At 40.7% G+C, this 23,969-nt stretch overlaps 1 protein-coding gene across 1 annotated transcript in view; it reads left to right on the top strand.

The window, feature by feature from the left end:
- The window catches only part of CDC16 (cell division cycle 16), a 63,055-nt gene that overhangs the window by 27,410 nt on the left and 11,676 nt on the right, over positions 1–23,969 (top strand). Inside the window, exons 12-16 of the mRNA XM_054010906.1 lie at positions 472–597; positions 8,450–8,602; positions 9,365–9,428; positions 10,629–10,690; positions 21,426–21,561. Coding sequence (XP_053866881.1) covers positions 472–597; positions 8,450–8,602; positions 9,365–9,428; positions 10,629–10,690; positions 21,426–21,561 — 541 coding nt within the window. The remainder of the gene's footprint in view (positions 1–471; positions 598–8,449; positions 8,603–9,364; positions 9,429–10,628; positions 10,691–21,425; positions 21,562–23,969) is intronic.

Genomic DNA, 23,969 nt, shown 5'->3' with positions numbered 1-23,969 from the left:
GTTTGCTTTTTGTTGGTGTCTTTACTTTAAGATTTATGTGTAGATATAAAAACCATATACCTCTTTTGCATGCATTCACACCATTAAATTTAGTTCCTTGCAGTAAGGATTTAGTTCCTCAATTTACCTTTGGTGTTTCACTATGCACACTTAACAACACTATCTAAATAATATAGTTTAGAAATTTGCTAAAATCAGTTTAGAAAATGAGAATAATACATTCTCTTAAATGTCAAATAATGTGTGTCAAAAGATAAGCTTTCACCAGTATGATAATCGTTTAGAGACAAAGTTCTTTATTAAACACTCATTAGTTTACTACAAATTTATTAAATATATACATGAGTACATAGACTATTTATACTTCAGCAGGCTTACTGCTTAAGTGTTCCAATAAGAGGAATATAATGAATTTCAGATGTAGTTATAATGTGTTGGTCTGATTTTGTGTGTGTGTGTGTGTTTTTTTAGCAAAGCCACTACACTTGAGAGAACCTATGGACCAGCTTGGATAGCATATGGACATTCATTTGCAGTTGAGAGTGAACATGACCAAGCAATGGCTGCTTACTTCACAGCAGCACAGCTGATGAAAGGGTATGTCAAAAGTAGACTATGCCATTTTATATGTATTTTTTTCATTGATAAAAATATACTTAAGACAATAACTCAAATGGAAACTTCAGTACCAGGCAAACTAGTTGAAACTACAGTAAAGAACAGAATTATCAGACACTTAGATGAATATGATTTTTGTTGGGGAAGAGTTGACATGGTTTTTGTAAAGGGAAATCATGCCTCATCAATCTACTAGAATTCTTTGAGGGAGTCAACAAGCATATGGACATGCGTGATCCAGTAGATACAGTGTACTTAGATTTTCAGAAAGCCTTTGACAAGGTTCCTCACCAAAGGCTCTTAAGCAAAGTAAGCTGTCATAGGATAAGAGGGAAGGTCCTATCATGGATCAGTAACTGGTAAAAAGATAGGAAACAAATAGTATGAATAAATGGTCAGTTTTCAGAATGGGGAGAGGTAAATAGTAGTGTCCCCCAGGGGTCTGTACTGGGACCAGTACTGTTCAACATATTCATAAATGATCTGGAAAAAGGGGTAAACAGTGAGGTGACAAAATTTGAGGATGATACAAAACTACTCAAGATAGTAGAATTGGAAGTTTTCTTCAAAAACTGTGAAGAATTACAAAAGGACCTCACAAAACTGGGTGACTGGGCAACAAAATGGCAGATGAAATTCAATGCTGATAAATGCAAAGTAATGCACATTAGAAAATGTAATCCCAACTATAAATATAAAATGATGGGGTCTAAATTAGCTGTTATCACTCAAGAAAGAGTTCTTGGAGTCATTATGGATAATTCTCTGAAAACATCCACTCAATGTGCAGCGGCAGTGAAAACAGCTAACAGAATGTTGGGAATCATTAAGAAAGGGATAGATAATAAGGCAGAAAATATAATATTGCCTCTCTCTAAATCCATGGTATGCCCACATCTTGAATACTGTGTGCAGATGTGGTCGCCCCATCTCAAAAAAAATATATTGGAATTGGAAAAGGTTCAGAAAAGGGCAACAAAAATTATTAGGGGTAAGGAATGGTTTCCATATGAGGAGAGATTAAAAAGACTGGGACTTTTCAGTCTGGAAAAGAGACGGCTAAAGGGGGATATGATAGAGGTCTGTAAAATCATGACTGGTGTGGAGAAAGCAAATAAGGAAGTGTTTTATACTCCTCATAATGCAAGAACTAGGGGTCACCAAATGAAATTAATAGACAGCAGGTTTAAAACAAAAGAAAGTATTTTTTCACACAATGCAGTCAACCTGTGGAATTCCTTGCCATAGGATGTGGTGAAGGCCAAGACCATAACAGGGATCAAAAAAAAACTAGATAAATTCATGGAGGATAGGGTCCATCAATGGCTATTAGCCAGGATGTGGAGGGATGGTTTCCTTAGCCTCTGTTTGCCAGAAGCTGTGAATGGGCGACGGAATACCTGTTCTGTTCATTCCCTCTGGGGCACCTGGCATTGGCCACTGGCGTAAGACAGGATCCTGGGCTAGATGGACATTTGGTTTGACCCAATATGGCCGTTCTTATGTTGAAAACAAGGGAGGAAAAAGATTATAAGTAGTGTTCCATTATGCTTCTGCTTGTTGAATTCATCATTTGTATTTGATTATTGCTTACAGTTTAAAAGTTTAGATAGTGTTACTACCTAGCGTGTCATTAAAGTCCAGTTATCTTTCTTTTCAGTTTATAGGTGAAGAAGCAGAACTGGATTAAACTCAGAATTAACTTGGGGATAGGAAAGGGAAATACACATGTCTAGGCTAAAATACTAGAAAACATTAGAATTAACTTCTTACTAAATATTTTCCCTTTAAGGTACTCTTCAGATTAGTACTTCATTTGGAATCTATTTCATGTAGTGTTACATAATACATATTCTTCCTTGAGTTACTGCACATTTGGATCCCATTTAGCGTCCATGTGCCCCAGCATAGGTGTTCGGAACATTTTCACTAGCAGTGTCCAGTAGCAGTGGTCCATGCGCACTGTATGCCTCCCTGCTGCACCCTCACAGGGCATAAAGGGCACAGCAACCCCAACTGCCTTAGGCAGTGAGTTGTAACAACATAAGTGTCCCTTTGTAGTAATCATGTTACTTAGCATTTAATCTGATAGTTGGTAGTTAATTTGTTTATAGGTAGTAGGTTAGTGCACTTGTTACTGTTTAAATTAGCTTGTTTGCAGTAGGTATAGGGAAAAAAGCAATTTATGGCAGAGCCCAAATCTCTGGGCTTCAAGACAGGTCCCTTTGTAGGGGGGTTGTTCTTGTGACTGACACCTACGACAGGCGCCTTTACTGTCTGGTTGAGCAACATATCGTTGCTAAGTGTGTCATTTGCAAGTCCTTCAAGAAGCACACACAAAAGGAGAGGCAGTTCTCCCAAGAGAAAAAGAATTCACAGACATCTGCCTCCTTCCTTTTTGGCACCGGCTTCAGCAGCACTGTCATTCTCAGCATCACAGTGAGGACAGACTTATACAGTGCTTCCCTTGTCGGCATTGGCATCTTTGAACTACAACCAGCAGTTTCAGCTCTAAAGGAAGGTTCAAAGTAGAGGGGCATCTACAGTGCCTCACTGTAGGGACCTCTTACAACTAATGACCCCAGAACCTTTGTAGGGGGGTTGTTCTTGTGACTGACACCTACGACAGGCGCCTTTACTGTCTGGTTGAGCAACATATCGTTGCTAAGTGTGTCATTTGCAAGTCCTTCAAGAAGCACACACAAAAGGAGAGGCAGTTCTCCCAAGAGAAAAAGAATTCACAGACATCTGCCTCCTTCCTTTTTGGCACCGGCTTCAGCAGCACTGTCATTCTCAGCATCACAGTGAGGACAGACTTATACAGTGCTTCCCTTGTCGGCATTGGCATCTTTGAACTACAACCAGCAGTTTCAGCTCTAAAGGAAGGTTCAAAGTAGAGGGGCATCTACAGTGCCTCACTGTAGGGACCTCTTACAACTAATGACCTCAGGGTCATTCCAGAACCTGAGTCACCACTCATGGAGGTTTTCCTGTTCTTGATACCAGACAGATCCCCTCTTCAAAAAAGAAGCAAGCGTATCTATAATGAACATTTATGTGAACCAGCACGGCAGTACAATTAAGAATTTGAGTCCCACTCAAATCCTTCAGTCTGCTGTCAAGACTTCTGCATTAGAAGTTTCTTCATCCAAAGACTGACTCCTCTGCAGACTCTGACAGGAGTCCACCACTAAGAAGGAAATCACATGGATGGAAAGAAAATAATTCTAGGGACGCATATGTGTTATGCTCATACAAAGCACAATGGATCTTTATAGAGGAAGGCAAATACACAGCATTTGTTGAGAATACAACAGTTAGAATATGACACACACACACTCACTCTCTCTCTCTCTCTCTCTCTCTCTCTCTCTCACACACTTCTGCCAGTGATGTTCATAGTTACCAGTCTGTTGTAGCTCGAGTCAATCTAATGGCCAGTTAGATTGAGCACGAGTTTGGAGCTGGGCTCTTCTCGGTCGCGATCCGATGCTCCTGGAGTGTGGCAAGACAAACCCAAAGTCCCATGGCCAAGCACCCTGTTCTTATAGGTTTTTTTCTCTGTTGAAGTCTATGGATTTTGCTGTGTCAGTTTGTGACCGGTTACTTCTTAATTAGTGTAAACATTTCAATACACCTCCGAGAGGGTCATTCTGTCCTTTGTTCTGATTTAATCAATTGTCCTTAGGGGAGCCAGCCTTCACCTCAGGGTCGTCAATCTGCCCTTCATTATGGATGTGTGTTGATGATTTTTTGATGTCCTTTAAGTCTCTTCACTCCTTCTTTCTTGACCATCTGGCTATAACAATGGCCTTCATACCTTATCTTTTCCTAATGCATACATTTCTCACTCACACAAACAGATTGAGAATACAAACAGGATCTTGGACTAAATCACAAAGAGGTATAACATTTTACTACACCCTTTGGTTTCCATCTATTTTATATCCTGGAGGCTTGGATAGCAATCACCACATTGCAATGGGTCCTTCAAGTAATAATAAGGGATGGTTATGCCATTCAGTTTCAGTCCCTGCCTGCTTTCCACCCCTCTTCTTAGTCCCTTTTCAGGGACCATTTTCATGAGCATGCCATGCGTCAGGCGATAGATGAACTGATCAAACTAAGAGCAATAGAGTTAGTAACTGAGGAGTTTATTGGAAAAGGTTTCAATTCTCCTTATTTCCTCATACCAAAAAAGAAAGGCAGCTTACATCCAATTCTAGATTTGGGACCTCGACAAGTTCATTCAGTGTGCCACATTTAGCATGGTAGCTCTCACTTTGTTGCCCTCTACGGGATGCTTATTTTCATGTGTCAGTACACCCCATGCACAGAAAGTGTCTACATTTTATGGCTCTGGAGGGTCATTATCAATTCTCAATACCACCTTTTGAAATTTCATTAGCACGGTGGATGTTACAAAGTGCCTACAAGTAATTGCAGCCCATCTATGCAGACAAGGGTTGCATATTTACTAGGGCTGTTGATTAATCACAGCTAACTCACGCGATTAACTCAAATAAATTAATTGCGATTTAAAAAAATAATTGCGATTAAAAAACTTAATCGAGGTTAATCACAGTTTTAATAGCACTGTTAAACAATAGAATACCAATTGAAATGTATTAAATATTTTGATGTTTCTACATTTTCAAATATATTGATTTCAATTATAACACAGAATACAAAGTGTACAGTGCTCACTTTATATTATTTTTATTACAAATATTAGCACTGTAAAAATGATACAAGAAATAGTATTTTTCAATTCACCTCATACAAGTACTGTAGTACGATCTCTTTATTGTGAAAGTGCAACTTACAAATGTAGATTATTTTTTTTGTTACATAACTGCACTCAAAAATAAAACAGTGTAAAACTTTAAAGCCTACAGGTCCACTCACTTGTTCAGCCAATTGCTAAGAAAAACAAGTTTTTATTTACATTTCCGGGAGATACTGCTGCCTACTTCTTATTTACAATGTCACAATAAAGTGAGAACAGGCGTTCGCATGGGATTTTTGTAGCTAGCATTACAAGGTATTTATGTGCCAGATATGCTAAACATTGGTATGTCCCTTCATGCTTCAACCACTATTTCAGAGGACATGCTTTCATGCAGATGACGCTCATTAAAAAAAGTGTTAATTAAATTTGTGACCAAACTCCTTGGAGGGGACAATTGTATGTCTCCGGCTCTATTTTACCCACATTCTGCCATATATTTCATGTTATAGTGGTCTCGGATGATGACTCAGCACATGTTCCTTTTAAGAACATTTTCACTGCAGATTTGACAAAACCCAAAGAAGGTACCAATGTGAGATTTCTAAAGATAGCTACAGCACTCGACCCAAGGTTTAAGAATCTGAAGTACCTTCCAAAATCTGAGAGGGACGAGGTATGGAGCATGCTTTCAGAAGTCTTAAAAGAGCAACACTCCAATGCGGAAATTACAGAACCCGAACCACCAGAAAAGAAAATCAACCTTCTGCTGGTGGCATCTGACTCAGATAATGAAAATGAACATGCGTCAGTCTGCACTGCTTTGGATTGTAATCTATCAGAACCCATCATCAGTATAGATACATGTCCTCTGAAATGGTGGTTGAAGCATGAAGGGACATGTGAATCTTCAGTGCATCTGGCACGTAAATATCTTGCAACGCTGGCTACAACAGTGCCACTAGCTTGTAATTCACTATAACCCCCAGATCCCTTTCTGAAGTACTCCTTCCTAGGCAGTCATTTCCCATTTTGTATGTGTGCAACTGATTATTCCTTCCTAAGTGGAGTACTTTGCATTTGCCTTTATTGAATTTCATCTTATTTACTTCAGACCATTTCTCCAGTTTGTCCAGATTATTTTGAATTTTAATCCTATCCTCCAAAGCACTTGCAACCCCTCCCAGCTTGATACTGCCCACAAACTTTATAAGTGTACTCTCTATTCCATTATCTAAATTGTTTATGAAGATATTCAAAAGAACTGGACCCAGGACTGATCCCTATGGGACCCCACTTGATATGCCCTTCCAGCTTCACTGTGAACTGCTGGTAACTACTCTCTAGTAACAGTTTTCTAACCAGTTATGCACCCACCTTATAGTAGCTCCATCTAGGCTATATTTCCCTAGTTTATGAGAAGGTCATGCAAAACACTATCAAAAGCCTTATTAAAGTCAGGGTATACCACATCCTCCATATCTACAATGTTGGTTATCCTGTCAAAGAAAGCTGTTAGATTGGTTTGACGTGATTTGTTCTTGACAAATCCACGTTGACTGTTTTATCACCTTGTTACAAACTAGGTGTTTGCACATTGATTGTTGATTATTTGCTCCACTATCTTTCCAGGTAAGAAGTTAAGATGACTAGTCTGTAATTTCATGTCTGTAATTTCCATGTCAGTGTTCTATTCCAATAATATTAGATTAACTCTTATCCTTAAAGCACTTGGCACTATTGCTTCAATCAAAGTTCATTTGGCAGCATTCCATTCCATATCTGTATTTCATCCTCCAGTAGAGGAAGGTACAATCTTCTCTCTTCAGTCAGTGAATAGATTTATGGAAGGGCTTGTCCGCGTTTTTTCTTCCCGTGAGAAAGATCACTCAAATATGGGACTTCAATTCAGTGGGTTTTTTGCTTATGGGCCCTCTTCTCTCCACTCCCCTCCCCCTTTGAATCTCTCAAATTATCCTGTTTCTCTGCTATCACTGAAGGTAGCATTTCTGGTGGCAATTACATCAGCTTGTAAAATAAGCGAATTACAAGCCCTAATGATAAATCCTCCATTTACACTTTTTCACCTGTCTAGAGTAATGATGAGACTGCATCCATCTTTTATGCTTAAGGTACTATCAGATTTTCATATCCATTCATTCACCAGGTTTTTTTTTCCAAAACCTCATTCTTCACCTATTGAATATAAATTACATACTTCAGAATTGAGAAGATTGCTGTTATATTACCTAGATAGAACTAGATCTTTTTGTAAAACTTCAAGACATTTTGTTCTGTGTGGTAATAATTCAAAAGGGATGACTGTTTCATCATAAAGACTTCCAAAATGGGTATCCAATTGTATTAGAACTGCTTATGATATTAGAAGAGTCCTCCATCAGAGTGCAAGCTACATCAATAGCATGCTTAAGTCAGGTTCCAGTATTGGATATGTAGAATGGCTACCTCGTCTTCAGTGTATATGTTTACAAAATGTCATTTGTTAGTCACCACTTCAAAATCTGATGCCCGTTTTGGAAGAACCGTTGCAATCTCTTTTCAGATAACTCTTAGCTCCCACCTCCTTTAAAAAATGATTGCTAGCTTATCACCATAAGTGGGATCCACATGTCCAGTAGCTCAAAGAAGAAAGAAAGATAACTTAGCTAATAGTAACTACTGTTCTTCAAGATGTTCTGCACATGTGCATCCCACAACCCATCTTTGCAGTTCAGTCTTATGAATGAGGATTTTGGTCAGCGAAGGAACTGAGTGGTGATTGTTGTCGCTGCCCCCTTTATGCCCTGGCACCTAAAGGGCACATGTGCAACACCTACTGGACACTGCTAGTGAAAATGTTTTGAACTCTTGTGCTGGGGCACATGGACGCTATAAGTGGGATTCATGTGAGAACATCTCAAAGAATCAGTTACTGTCAGGTAAGTAACTGTTCTTTTTAAGTTTTTTTTTATTTAAAGTTTTTTTTTAATGGTATACTTATAAAGTATCATACAATTAAATGCTTTTAAGATTTCTGCAAATTATTAAATATTTACATCAAGCAAATATATGAAACTTCCTTTTTTTCCTTATTTTTTACAGCTGTCATTTGCCGATGCTCTATATTGGACTAGAATATGGTTTGACTAACAATTCAAAATTAGCTGAAAGATTTTTCAGCCAAGCCCTAAGCATTGCACCTGAGGATCCTTTTGTTATGCATGAAGTTGGAGTGGTTGCATTTCAAAATGGAGAGTAAGTTTGCAAAAGAAGATAAAGAAAGACAGTACTACTAATCTATATTCTTTTCCTAAATGTAATGTAGTAGCATATATTTTGTTTTTATATAATAATCTAATAATAAGCCATTTTGAGCTACAGAACAAGAAATTGCTTATGATTCTAGTTAGTTAGTATTCACCCTAAACTCTTACTTATCAAATTAGTTTATCTTCTAATAGGGTATTTTATCTGGTTTGATGTTTTAAGGATTGAGTCGGGAAAGAATTGATACTTGGGAATGAGGCACATATAGAACAGCCAGTCATCACATGAGGTATTCATTTGTGCAGGAGATTCCATGTATTGAAATGGTATTTGTAATGTCATACAATGAAGCATTCTTTGTTTTTGGCAAATTGGGAAGTACCAAGATGATTCCAGAGAAGGGAACAAATTTTCAAAAGGTGTATAAGGTTACGGTTTTGATTGTTATCCATAGCCTGGTTATTGGGAACACTTAACATGTTTCTGGGCTGTACTCCATTTTAATTTTTGCTCTGTAGTTTGGCTTTAAGATCATGCACCTATGTGTGCAAGATGTTTGTCACAACTGCTTGTATTTCACCATTTAATCAATGTGAATGAATTTATCTGTGCATAAATAGTGTAAAAGATAACTTTTCTCTCTTTCTAACATAGCTTATTCAGCTTTGTCATTAAGAAGGGACTATTGATTGTAAACTGTGTGATAGATACTTTGTTGGTAATTCCAGTAACGTTTTTTTTTTATTTTAGCTGGAAAACTGCAGAAAAGTGGTTCCTTGACGCTTTAGAGAAAATTAAAGCTATTGGGAATGAGGTAATTTTTAATTAATGTGTACTTAATTTTATGTCAATGAACTATTTATTAAAACTGCAGGTTCTCATATTATATTGCCTTATGTAATTGGATTGTTAGAATAAATGCAGTAAGTTCTGAGACATTGTCCACCCCCATGATATAGACTGTGACTTAAAACCTTAGCCTATTATCATTAAGTTCTGCCATCCAGTGTTTTCATATTTTTACATCATGCTTATCAGACATCCTTTTTACCCTTTCCAATACCTAGAACAACAAGCCTTCAGCTGAAATTAAAAAGTAACAGATTTAAAATGTATTCCTACATGCCTGTGGCAAAGCTGTTAGCAGAATCCAGATCTGACTCCCAGTTGTGTGCCTAAACTGTTAGACTATGCTCCATCCCATATGAATTCTCCAATCACATATAAAGCTCAGTACAGCAAGGTATTGATGCAGATATCTTAGTTTTTAAAAAAATGCTTAGACATGCATAGGAATAAGAATAGAGTTTGTAGTTACGGTATCTGTGGTAAAGTTACAGCTCTTCTTCTGATGCTTAAGAGCATAAGCTAAACACCGTGACCAGAAAGGAATTTAAGGATTTTGGCAGCTTAGATATTGGCATTGTGTGGCCAGTAAATGGACTAATTATTTCAGAGCAGATAAATTTAGACCATGGAAGAAAAGGGATAAAGCCAAATGGGATATTTAGTATTTGCAATCATTCTGTCAAGATCTAGTTTTACTGAGGGTCACTTCTACACTGCTTGTTGATGAACCCAGCTGTGCTAATAAATAGTAAAGGGTTAAGTTTGAAAGTGCAAAGCTGGCATTGAATTTGTAAGGTAAAGATATCATCATTTTTGTGTTTGCCACCTTGTCCAAATAAATGTTATCACTGCAATTTTTAAGGCTGTTTAACTGGGATGGGGGCTGGAAGAACCTGGAAAAGATAACTAATATGGGGAGGAAGATTCACTTTAATAAGTAAATGGTTTCATTGGACAACATGTTTGCTTATTTTACCTATAAAATTATATGTAGCTAACTGTTTAATATAAAAGGAATTTTAAATGCCTGTCTTCAAGTTTTCATTCTCCATGAATGAACTGCCTTGTTCATTTACATGCTGGTTTCTCTCTAGTAATTGAACACACGGAATTTAATTAAAAGCTGTGAGGTTGATATCATTAGGTTGGATGTATTATTTTGCAGGTAACAGTTGATAAATGGGAGCCTTTATTGAACAACTTAGGACATGTGTGCAGAAAGCTCAAGTAAGTGGAAAATGTGAAATGTTTTAAAGCTATATTTACCTGGTATGTTAGAAAAAAGTTTGTTCTTCTTGGACCCATTGCTTATTTGCAATAAGACTTTATTCTGTCAAAGCAATGTAAGGGGGTCGTCTTGTAAATCAGAATGAGGCCACCTAAATCTGTTCGTGCACATTCATTTGCAGTGTGTTTACACATGGACATGGTGTACAGACAGAGGATGCCTCATGTATATGCAATAATTTATATAAAATTTTAAGTCTTACAATTATTTTATTAGTTGATAAAATTTTAATCATTAGTGCTCAGATCTACATTTTAACTGACTTCTGCATCAATATTGAAGTCCTTGCTTATGGCCAGATTCTGCAGAACAATCTGCATCAATGTGAGGGTCTTCCTGTGCAGACTGTTTTCCTGGATCAGAATGTGACTTATTACTCAAGCCATAAGGACTGTAGAATTACTGTTGAGAATGGCAAGTTCAAGGTTTGCAGCCATTTTTCCACCCATGTTTAGAAGCTTTACTACAGATTTGCTGTGAAATAAAATACCGTATATACTCATTCATAAGCCGAATAGTTTTGGTAAAAAAGTGACGCATCAAAGAGTGGAGGTCGGATTATAAACGGGTCTACACCAAAATTTGATGATTCTAAACTCTATGGAATCATTAAATTGAATATCTAATACATTGTCGTTTTGTTTACCTGGAGTGTTCACAGGCATGGAGACGCTCAGCTCCCTGTGGCCATGGTTTGTTGTTCCCAGCCAATGGGAGCTGTGGGAAATGGTACTACTTCCCGCAGCTCCCATTGGCTGGGAACGGCAAACCGCGGCCACTGGGAGCTGAGGGACTCCATGCCTGTGAACACTCCAGGTAAACAAAACGTCCAGGCCCGCTAGCAGCTTACCCTAACGGGCCAGGAGCCAAAGTTTGCCAACCCCTGAAATATAGGGTCGGCTTATGAAAGGGTCATACAGTTTTTGCTATTTTTACCTATCCATCTTGGGGGGTTGGCTTATAAACGAACGGGCTAATGAACGAGTATATACGGTATGAATACTTTTCTGAGATACAAAATAATACTTGAAATAAATGTAAAATCCAAGGACAGTTGTAAAACAAAATCTGAGCATATTTTTCTCAACAATACAACAGCAACGGACCAGCTTTTAAAGATATTTATTTTTTAAAAATGTTCTTTGATGGTAGGACTATTCCATATTTTATTCAGGTTATGTCCATGACAAAATAATGTTACAATACAAAGTACATATGGGAATTATATCTTTGTAGCAGACTAAATAATGAATTATATCAGACTAATATTTTTAATAAAAATTAAATTAATAAAAATGTTTGCAGTTCAGAAATGTATTCATATCTATAATTTTTAAAATCTGATTTTAATATGTAACAAAATAAAATTATATTTAACTATGAACAGTGCTATAATTCCTTAATTGGCCATATGGTTTATAGCTATTGTGTTTCAGAATCATTAATGTGAAAGCAATTAGAATGGAGAGAGACTCTGAAGCTGAACTATTGCTTTTGGCTTCAGTGGTAATTACACTGTTTACAAGAGCTGCCAATTAGTCTTCATTTTCCTTTGGAAATAAGTGTATTCTGTGTAATAGCTGCCCACTTTGCCAAAGCAAACAAAAGGCCATGCTGCTGGGAAACTAATCATTATACTCCTGGAGGAATTCAGTGCCAAATAATTAAAAATTCTGCAACAAAAAAATAAAAATTCTGCACACAATATTTTAAAATTTTGCAAAATTCTGCATATTTTATTTGTCAAAATAACACAATATAATCACACCAGTTTCAATTATTTTTGGTTTATTTCAAAATACCTGTCAGCAAGTATGTGCGTAACAATACAGACAACAAAAAAGATTCAGGAAATGTTTTTTGACAAATAGATTCCTTACTAGGCATATTAATACAGAACTCTGAGTAATAATTAATTTAAACTACAATACAGAACTATATTTCCTGCACTCCTCAGAAGCAGTGCAAAGGCTTGGGTGAGTCAGGGGTAACAGAGGAGCTGAAACAACTAGGAGTCCGGTGGCACCTTAAAGACTAACAGATTTATTTCAGCATAAACTTTCGTGGGTAAAATACCCACTTTTTCAGAGGAGCTGAGGGAGAGGGAAGTAAATTGCTGAGAAGGAGCCTGGATGTGAACTTGGAGGGTTGTTGGGTATGGGTGGGAAAAGTATGGAACAGTTTTAGGTTTTTTTGAAGGGGTGAGGGGGCGCGTCCCCATGCAGACACTGGCTGACCCTTAGCCTCTCCCATTCAGTCAGGCACATCTGCCCCTGTCCCCATGTGTCTCTGTGCCCTCACCCAACCACTCCCCTGTCCCTATGTAGCTCTGCACACACACACCTATCACCATGTGGCCCTGCACCTCCCTCCCCCTGTGGCCCTGTGCCTCCACTCCCATTCAGCCACTGCCCCAGTCTGTTCTCCCCCACTAGCTCTTATGAGCCCGTCTGAACCCCGAACCCCACACCCCACCCCCAAGCACCTCACAGCCCTTGTCTCCTGACTTGGCCTGACAAGTGCTGCCAAGGCAGTTTTCTCTCTTCCCTCGCTGTGGGGCGCTGCAACTTTGTTCTGGCACCACAGCGCTGTCTGGTGGGCAAAAGACAGAACTGCAGCAACATTTTGTCAGAAGCTGTTTCTGTGCGAAAAATTAGAAATCTGCGGGGCTCATTAAATATGTGCATGCGCAATAGCACAGAATTCCCCCAGGAGTATCATTAGTATAATTATAGAGGGTTTTTTCCAAAATCCTTGTTTCAGTTAATAACACTTTTGTCTTGTTAAATTTCCTACAATAAAAAAATTAAAAATATTTACATCACATTTAGAGCGGCCAATACTGTATTCTTTGTTCATGAGTCCATGTGTTTAAGACATTTTTCTAAATACTGTAAAACATTTTTAATGCAAAAAAACATTTTAATTCAAAATTAAGTTGACAGACTACAGTGAAATGCTACATGCTAGAATGCTACATGCTCGTATAGTGTGGAAGGCTTGGTTACACAGCAAACAAATTTTATATTTAATTGTTAATTCTCTAGCATTTCTGACAGCTTTACATGTTGCTATTTAATACAGGTTTATATAATAGAAATCAGAGTTAACCATGAAAACAGATGTAACTTTTCTGAATAGAGAAAATGCTATCTAACAGTCCTCTGAGATTTGTGATATCTGTGTTTTAATTATAGTAGCTTGAGATTCTTGTAGTAATGACATCCAGCTGTAAGCACGTGTGCTTTTGTATGTTTCTTGGGTTCTGAATGAATGATTGCAATACATACACCGCTACCTCGATATAACGCGACCCAATATAACACGAATTCGGATATAACGCGGTAAAACGGGGTGGCGCACTCCGGTGGATCAAAGCAAATTCAATATAACGCGGTTTCACCTATAACGCGGTAAGAATTTTTGGCTCCCAAGGACAGCGTTATATCGACGTAGAGGTGTAATTTGATTCATGGATGATTTTAATTTCAGGAAAAGCTGTCTGGTATTTGAAGGGAATTATGGGATATACCTAAAATGTTCAGAAGCAAAGTAACGAATTGCTTATATCTTGTTTCATTTGAAGGTTTTAAAATATCTTGAAAATCCTCATATTCCCCATAACATCAAAATATCTAATTTGATAAATGCTATGGAAGGCAGAATTAGAAGCAAAGTGGAGATAGCAGAAATAGTATTTTCTGTGCAGCACCTGAAGATTTCCATAAAATGCCTGCCACAACCCCAACAATGTCAGACAATCTACAGAAAATTCTTATCTTCCTTAAGCTTTCCAATTCCTCTCCCACCCCAAGCAACAGTGGCAGCATGATTGGCTCAGTTACACTGCCATTCACATCTCTAATGTAGCTGTATCCAAGTGGGGAGGGAGATAATGCTGCCTCAAGCAACATTAAACCTCTATAGTAGTTTGCCACATAAGATAGGATCCTCTTCAATGGGAGGTGGCTGCAGGAAGCTACTGCATCTTGTATCCACCCCCATGCCTTTGCGGATGGCTACAAATATGCATATGTGGCAACTTTAAATTAAGCTTATCTTTAATAAGTAGTAAGATGTTCTTTCCACACACAGGATTTAAATCTAAACAGAGAGTACTCTTTTCATGAAGATTTTTCATACACTTCAATTTTTTTAAATCTTAAATGTGAAGGGATATGCTGTATAAGGGGAAAATGTGGTGGTTCTTCAAGGAGTGTCACTGTGGGTGCTCCACTTTAGGTGTCTTGGCGCCCTGCTCTTGTAATCAGAGATTTGTAGTAGCCATCTTGTGCCGCTCCAAGTGGTTACATAGCGGAGCGCAGCCAACCATCCCCCAGTTCCTTCTCTACTGCCTTTGGCTTGAGTTGGAGCTACAGCAGTGCCCTCTCTTACTTTTGAGAGCTTAATAGTTTGCAGTTGTTCCCGATAGTGTTAGCTTAGTCATAGTTAGCTACCCTACCCTTTTGCCCTTTATATCTTATATTTTATATTTTAGTTTATTTATATATATATATTTCTCCCTTTACCCCCGCCTCTCTGGTGGGTACTCGGCTATTGATTAAAGAAAAAAAGAAAGAAAAATGGGGTTATTCCTGTTCTTTCTCCAAAGGAATTGCTGTCTCAGGCATTCCCGGCTCACCTGGCTTTAAATGCTGCCTGACCTGCAGACTTTCCATACCGATCTCTGACGAACACGCACCATGTGTTAGCTGCTTCAGCGAGGCACACGTTACCGAAAAGTGTCCACATTGCAGAAAATTGGCTGCCAGGACAAGGAAGGCTAGGGATCTCCAGTTAAAGCTCCTGATGATGGAGAAATCCCTCAGACCAGCCTCCAATCCCGAATCCAGGACACCTCCTGGTCGCCAGCGGCAGCGTCCAACAGGGGATCTACTTCAACAACGGCCGCTAAGGAGCCTGCTCCTAGAAAGGCTACCAAAAAGCGGTCAGACTCATCCCCACAATGAGAATCACCTAAAAGAAAGCGATCTCCAAATGAAAAATCTACCCTGGTACCAATGGCCCCAAGAGCACCAGACCGTGAGGCACTGTGAACATCCGTACTGAAATGTCCTGAGGAGCTAAAGACCCTATGTGGGAAAGCTCTAATGGAGGTGCATGCAGTAAAGCCAAACCTCCCAGGTTGGCACCTACAGAGCCCAAGAAAACCTCGGCACCAAGCAGTACAGTGTCACCATCTGATACGTACCTATCCAGCACATCTCCAAGTCATCGGCACTAACAGCTTTGACCCTAATTCCTGGTCAGTTCATGATGCCGTCCCTGACACCGAGCCTTATGGTTCCACAGCAATTCATGAGGCACGCAGACCTGATAGTGGCCTCAACACCTGGAATTCCCCTACTCAGTACCGATGGTACCCCAGCGAGACCGGGACCAAGCCTGGTAACCACTCCCTGTGGATCAGACCCTCCCTTCTCCAGTGATGAGGAAGAAGAGGATGAGGCAGTAATATACACTCTTCGTTACTCCTCCCCTAAACCTGGACCCTCTCAGCACCAAACATCTACAGACATGCGGGGCTAATATGGTCAACCATGGGCACCGCCACCTATACCCTTCCCACCCAACTGGCCATACTGGGATCCATGGGCAATGTATAGGGCCCAGAACCTCAGGCCCCTTAACCCACCGAGGTCCAAAACAACTCTGTCCCTTTCACCAACTGTCCCAACACCCTCAGAGACACAAGAGGAAGAGATAGAGGACCCTGATGACACACCTGAAGGTGACACCCTGCTGCCCACCCACATATCATCTTCATCACAGGATGAAATGATGATGCCACTCCCCCTCACACACTATGGGGGATGATGTCAAATCTTTTCAAGACCTCTTCAAAAGTGTAGCTGAATCTCTGGACATTTCGTTAGCTGAGCTACAAGAGACCCAACACAAGCGCATAGACATACTCCAGGCATCCCCAATAGCAAAGATAGCACTGCCAATTAATGATGCCATTATGGACCCTGCAAAAATAATCTGGCACACACCCGCCACAGCCCCTCCCTCCTATAAGAGGTCTGACAATAAATATTATGTGCCAGTGAAAGGGGCTGAGTTTCTAGTCATCCACCCTGCACCAAACTCGCTGGTGGTTGATGCGGTAAATCCAAGGGGGAAAACAACACTAGTCCAGAATGACCCCATATGATAAGGACCAGAAAAGGCTAGACCTCTTCGGATAGAAAGCCTACTCCTCTGCCACACACTACTTCCGCATAGCCAATTATTCAGCCCTACTGGCAAAGTACACACACAATCTCTTTCCCAAAATTTTGTAATTTATTGAAAGTTTACCCAATGACAAAAGAAAATGCTATAAGGCAAACATCTCGGAGGGGTGTCTCATCGCCAGGACGGCCCTACAGGCCTTTCTTGAATCTGCAGACATGGCAGCACAGTCCATCGCTACATCCATGGTCATGCACTGGACATCCTGGCTCCACCTCTCTGGGTTCCCCAAGTTGGTCCAAGCCACCATGGAGGACTTACCCTTTGAGGGTCAAAAATTGTTTGCAGACAAAACCAATATGTCTCTACATACCTTAAAGGACTCCCGGGTGACTTTAAAAACCCTGGGCATCTGTGTATCTGCAAACAAAAAGAAACAAGGCAGGTTTTACAACCAGAGATTTCGGGCTGCTCCATACTCTCAGCCCCAAAGACAGTATGACCAAGATGTAAACAAAGACAGACCAGATGTCGGCAGAATTAAGTTCAGCCTTGGACATCTCAACCATCCACCTTCAGACAATCATTTTGAAGGTGTGGTCGAGGGCACGAGACATTCACACTCTGATTCTTGAACCAGATCTGATCCCCCAGCCCATTCAGAGACCGTTGGGTAATATGGTGACAGTCTGGAACTGTCAGACAACAGACAAATGGGTTCTGGAGATTATCCAGAAGGGCTACTCCATCCCCTTTATTTCTAGCCCACCTACTCACTCCCTTCCCCCGTCCCTCTGCAGGGAACTCTCTCACAAGCACCTGTTACAACAGGAAATAAACCACCTTGTACAATTAGGTGTCGTGGAATCCACACTATCTCAACACAGGGGCAGAGGTTTATTCCCATTATTTTCTTACTCAGAAAAAGAATGGCAGGTGGAGACCCATCCTGGATTTATGAAAAGTCAATACATTTGTGAGAACGCAGTTTCAAAACGGTGACTATATCCACAATAATTCTGGCAGTAGAGAAAGGAGATTGGCTCTCAGCCCTCAACTTCCAGGACGCTTATTTTCATATTACCATTCACCTGGCACACAGAAAATTCCTAAGATTCACTCTAGGGAATCCGCATTTACAATACAGAGTGCTACCCTTTGGCCTGTCAACTGCCCCAAGAGTTTTTTCCAAGATTCTCGCAGTCATTGCAACTCACCTCCGCAGACAGGGAGTGATGATTTTTCCATACTTAGACGATTGCCTCCTAAGGGCACCAATGCCACAAGGAGTGATAAACGCCACGCATACCACAATAACCCTGTTCATGGACTTCGAGTTACAGATAAATGTACAAAAGTCCACGTTGGTCCCTGTCCAACAGTTGGAATTTATAGGAGCCTACCTCGACTGTCTCACAGCAACAGCAATGTTAACCCAGTAACGCTTCCTCACTCTAGTCAACCTAATTTCAACAGTGATGGACAGCCCACAAATGTCTTCCAGAATGTGTTTACAACAGTTGGGGCACATGTTGGCAACAACGTTTGTTATAAAATATTGCAGGCTCCACATGAGTTTCTTACAGGCCTGGCTTCGAACAGTCTTTATACCCCACAGACATTCTCTCAACTGATGCCTCATGATGCCCTGCAGGGTAAAAGACTCGCTAACATGGTGGACACAACCACAGAACATCTGCTCAGGAATCCCTTTCCAATAAAAAGTTCCAGCCATGACAATCACGATAGATGCCTCTTTAGTTGGTTGGGGGGCACATTTATGCGACAATATGGTCCAGGGCCACTGGTCTTCAGCAGAGTCCAACTTGCACATAAACTTACTGGAGCTAAGGGCAGTCCGAAACGTATGCGAGCTCTTTCTCCCTTTAATCAAGAACAATGCCATCAAGATCCTTATGGACAATATTGCATGCATGTTCTATATAAATAGCCAAGGGGGAGCATGATCATACTCACTATGTTCAGAGGCAATACACCTCTGGAATTGGTGGATCAACAACAACATAGAGATTTCGGCATCCTATTTGCCGGGATGTCAGAACACAACAACCAACCACCTAAGCAGAGACTTCTCACAAACACACGAGTGGAAGATGGATCCCAGAATTCTCAAAGCCATATTTGAGCTATGGGGGTTCCCCACTATAGACCTATTTGCAACAGCTCAGAACATCAAGTGCCCACAATATTGCTCTCGGGACGGATTGGGACACCACTCCCTGGGCAATGCTCTCCTCCGCACACACCTCATCAGAGCATTATCAACATCTATGGCCTTTCTCAATAATGTACCTGTGATGGGTTCCCCCTGGGGTGCCACCTGGAACTGTGGTACCACTGAGCCCCCCTGACCCACCACCCTGGGCTCCCTCTCACACTGTGTTGCTGTGATAAATTGCCACGCTCTCCAAGCTTGCTCTCTCACCAGCATACACACATGTAGGGACACACCCAGCTGCAGAACTTACAGGCTGCTGTGATCAGCTCTGCATAGGGAGACTACAGCTAAGGAACTGTCCAGCTGCTCAAGAGCACACACACCCCTGGCAGGTAAACCCAAAATTATACCACCTTGCGCCGCACAGAGATTGGTACAGCGTAAGCTCATGAAATTCACCCTCTACATTTGTAATAGATATATAGACAATATTCCTAACTTCAGATACCAAAATGATACATGCATACAAATAAGATAATCATATTCAGTAAATCATAACCTTTACAATGATCTCACATGACCTATCTTGTATTAAAATACATCATAGTTATGCCGTAATCATACCATAATAATATATCTATGAAGAATATGGGATGCAGTGTCACAGTACCTATTACTGACATTTGCAAAGCAGCTACCTGGGCGTCTACCCATACTTTCACTAAACACTATGCTCTAGAACAGGGGTCTCCAAACTGCGGCCCGGGGCTTCCATTTGTCCGGCCCTCCAACCAACAGGGGAGAAGCGAACAGCTGAGTAGGCAGCCGAGTAGGCAGGGGGAGGGGCCGCTGGCAGCAGCTCACACGGGGCAGCAGCACAGCTGAGCTGTGCAGAGGGGTGAGTGCCTCGGGGAGCCAGTGGCCGCCCCCAAAAGGGGAGCCAACTTAGGGGAGAGTCGTTGATTCAGCAAAGCAGGTACAGGGAGAAGCAAATAGGCAGGCTGCAGGCAGGGGGAGGGGCTGCCGGCAGCAGCTCGGGTCGGTGGGGGCGGGGGTAGCTCAGCTGAGCTGTGCAGAGAGGTGAGTGCCTCTGGGAGCCAGTGTCCACCCCCAAAAGGGGAGTCAACTTAGGGGAGAGTCATTGCTGCAGCCGAGCAGGCACGGACCCCTGCCTTAGGAGTAAAAATACAAGCCAGATGCTTAATTACATCTCAGATAAATGGAGTAAAGAAGATGTAAATTAACAATTTCATAATGGTTAAATTTTAACTACATCACTAATAGAACCTAACAGTATTTGTATGATACAAATGTGTGAGTTTTTAGAAATAAAATAAAAACAAATGTGAAATGATTTTAATGTATTGACGAATATTGTGTGATTTCACAGTACCTGCATCAATTAACTTTTATACCTGATTTAGAATTTAATGCAACACTGACACAGTAGAATAGTGTTGTTTTTTAACTATTTTGCATGTATTTGCATATATTTAATTTCTTTCATAGCTGCTTTGGCCTGCAAAGCCCCTTCAAAAATCTAATATGGTCCTCGTCTCATAAAGTTTGGAGACCCCTGCTCTAGAACAACAGTCAGGAGCAGGTGCTCAGTTTGGACTCACAGTGTTATCCACCTCAATGAACCAACTCCAAAGCCCCTCCACTCCACTGAGGGGCATTGCTCAACAGTCCCCTAAAGTGGAGCACCCACAGGGGCACTCCTCAAAGAAAAAGAAGACGATGAGGTTACTCACCTTGTGCAGTAACTGAGGTTCTTCGAGATGGTTGTCCCTGTGGGTTCTCCACTACCCCCCTTCCTCCCCTCTACTTCGGCGTTTCATGACGATCCTCTGGGGTAGAGAAGGAACTGGGGGACGGTTGGCTGTGCACTGCTAGGTAACCGCTCGGAGCGGCGCAAGACAGCTGCGGCACGTGTGCAGCCAACCGGGCACTGCTACTACAAATCTCCGATTACAAGCGCAGGGCGCCAAGACACTTAAAGTGGAGCACCCACAGGGACACCCATCTCAAAAACCTCAGTTACTGCACAAGGTAAGTAACCTTCTCTTTCTGAATTACTGTGTAATAAGATTGTGATTATGTCATGAAGGTTTAGTCCATTCTTTCATCTTGCAAGTATGAAGCAATAACTTATTATTTAACATTTATATTGCGGAGTCACCTAAAGCCCTTAGTAAGGGTAGGTCTCATGTGCTAGTCACAGTACAAACATAGTACAATGACAGTACTTGCATTGTAGAACTTACTAATATGCACTCTATATTTAAACTTAACAGGAAATATGAAGAAGCATTAGAATACCATCGTCAGGCCCTAGTATTGATTCCTCAGAATGCTTCCACATACTCTGCCATTGGATACATACACAGTCTAATGGGCAATTTTGAAAGTGCAATTGACTATTTTCATACGGTATGTATATGGTATGAATGAGAGAGGTGCTGGTCACAGCTGCATAAGTAGGATTATATTTTATTTGCGTACTTAAAACAAATTCATTGCCTTATGTGTGAAAAGTACAATGTATCCTTCCCAAACTTACAGCACTTACTCTTTTGAATATTGAATAAACGTTCTGAGCATTTACAAGTAAAACCTGTTAATTAAATTAAAATAATTTTAAAAGGATCCCTTAAGAAACATAGTATGTGTCAGTCCTTTCTGTGTCCCAGATTATCCTAATAAGTGAACGACATTGACTCTTCAGATTTACCAGATAGTTAGAATTCATTGAAATATCGTACAGTTTATATTTCAATAAATTAGGTTCTAAATTAGCTACCTCTTCCCTGTAGTGACACTGAGAAGGGAAAAAAATACGAAAAACTAGTGTATTTAAAAATCAGTCTAATCTAGTCTGTGACCACAAACACTAAAGTACCGTAAACATAATTATATGATTATAATATAATATCACTGCAGGGCAGAATGAAGGTTTTTTGGGTGTAAGGGTTCCACACCTTAACACTGAATTTTCTGAGTTTTTGTAATGCTTGGTTTGGGGATAACATTCCTGCAATGCTTTTTACCCCTAAATGAAACTCAGCTTCAACTCATATTAATATAATTTTTAGTTTGAGTCTATATATTCCAATTTAGCTGTACAAACACAAACAATAAACTTGCTCAAAGATTCTTAGTGTAGAAGCTGTAAGTATTATTTTTTATTAATTCATCTTCCTTCATGGAGGAGGAAAGGTTGCACTGCTGTTTGGTGGACAAATTTTAGTACTGGAACAAAGGTGGGTTTAGTGTACCTAGTTTTGGTTTTGTTAATCATAGAATCATAGAAGATTAGAGTTAGAAGAGTCTTCAGGAGGTCATCCAGTCCAACCCCCTGCTCAAAGCAGGACCAACCCCAACTAAATCATCATAGCCAGGGCTTTTTTAAGCCGGGCCTTAAAAACCTCTAAGGATGGAGATTCACCAGCTCTCTAGCTAACCCATTCCAGGGCTTCACCACCCTCCTGGTGAAATAGTTTTTTGTAATATCCAACCTAGACCTCCCCCACTGCAACTTGAGACTATTACTCCTTGTTCTGTCGTCTGCCATCACTGAGAACAGCCGAGCTCCATTTTCTTTGGAATTCCCCTTCAGGTAGTTGAAGGCTGCTATCAAATCCCCCCCCTCACTCTTCTTTTCTGCAGATTAAATAAACCTTGTTCCCTCAGCCTCTCCTCATAAGTCATGTGTCCCAGCCCCTTAATCATTTTCGTTGCCCTCCGCTGGACTCTCTCCAATTTGTCCATGTCCTTTCTGTAGTGGGGGGGCCCAAAACTGGACTCCAGATGTGGCCTCACCAGTGCTGAATAGAAGGGAATAATCACTTCCCTTGATCTGCTGGCAGTGCTCCTACTAATGCAGCCCAATATGCTGTTAGCCTTCTTGGCAACAAGGGCACACTGTTGACTCATATCCAGTTTCTTGTCCATGTAATCCCCAGGTCCATTTCTGCAGAACTGCCACTTAGCCAGTCGGTCCCCGGCCTGTAGCAGTGCATAGGATTCTTCTGTCCTAAGTGCAGGACTCTGCACTTGTCCTTGTTGAACCTCATCAGATTTCTTTTAGCCCAATTTGTCTAGGTCACTCTGGACCCTATCCCTACCCTCCAGTATATCTACCTCTCCACCAAGCTTAGTGTCATCCACGACCTTGCTGAGGGTGCAATCCATCCCATCATCCAGATGTTGAACAAAACCAGCCCCAGGACCAACCCCTGGGGCACTCCAGTTGATACCTGCTGCCACCTAGACATCGAGCTGTTGATCACTACCCCTTGAGCCTCACAATCTAGCCAGCTTTCTATCCACCTTATAGTCCATTCATCCAATCCATACTTTTTTAACTCGCTGGCAAGACTGCTGTGGGAGACTGTATCAAAAGCTTTGCTAAAGTCAAGGTATATCACATCCACCGCTTATCCACAGAGCCAGTTATCTCATCATAGAAGGCAATCAGGTTGGTCAGGCATGACTTGGCCTTGATGAATCCATGTTGGCTGTTTCTGATCACCTTCCTCTCCTCCAAATGCTTCAAAGTGAATTCCTTGAGGACCTGCTCCATGATTTTTCTGGGGACTGAGGGGAGGCTGACCAGTCTGTAGTTCCCCGGATTCTCCTTCTTCCCTTTTTCAAAGTTGTGCACTATATTTGCCTTTTTCCAATCGTCCAGGACCTCCCCCGATCATGAGTTTTGAAAGATAATGGCCAATGGCTCTGCAATCTTAACTTTTTGTCATTTAAAGAAGTAGCAGTATTTTTTATTCGTTTGTTGGAAGGGTAGCCTCATTTTATAGTGAAGACTGTGTTCTTCTATCATA

The sequence above is a fragment of the Malaclemys terrapin genome, chromosome 1, assembly GCF_027887155.1.
Source record: "Malaclemys terrapin pileata isolate rMalTer1 chromosome 1, rMalTer1.hap1, whole genome shotgun sequence".
In the NCBI taxonomy this organism is placed as follows: Eukaryota; Metazoa; Chordata; order Testudines; family Emydidae; genus Malaclemys; species Malaclemys terrapin.
The sequence above is the reverse complement of the archived record's forward strand: the minus strand, read 5'-3'. Positions and strand labels throughout refer to the sequence as shown.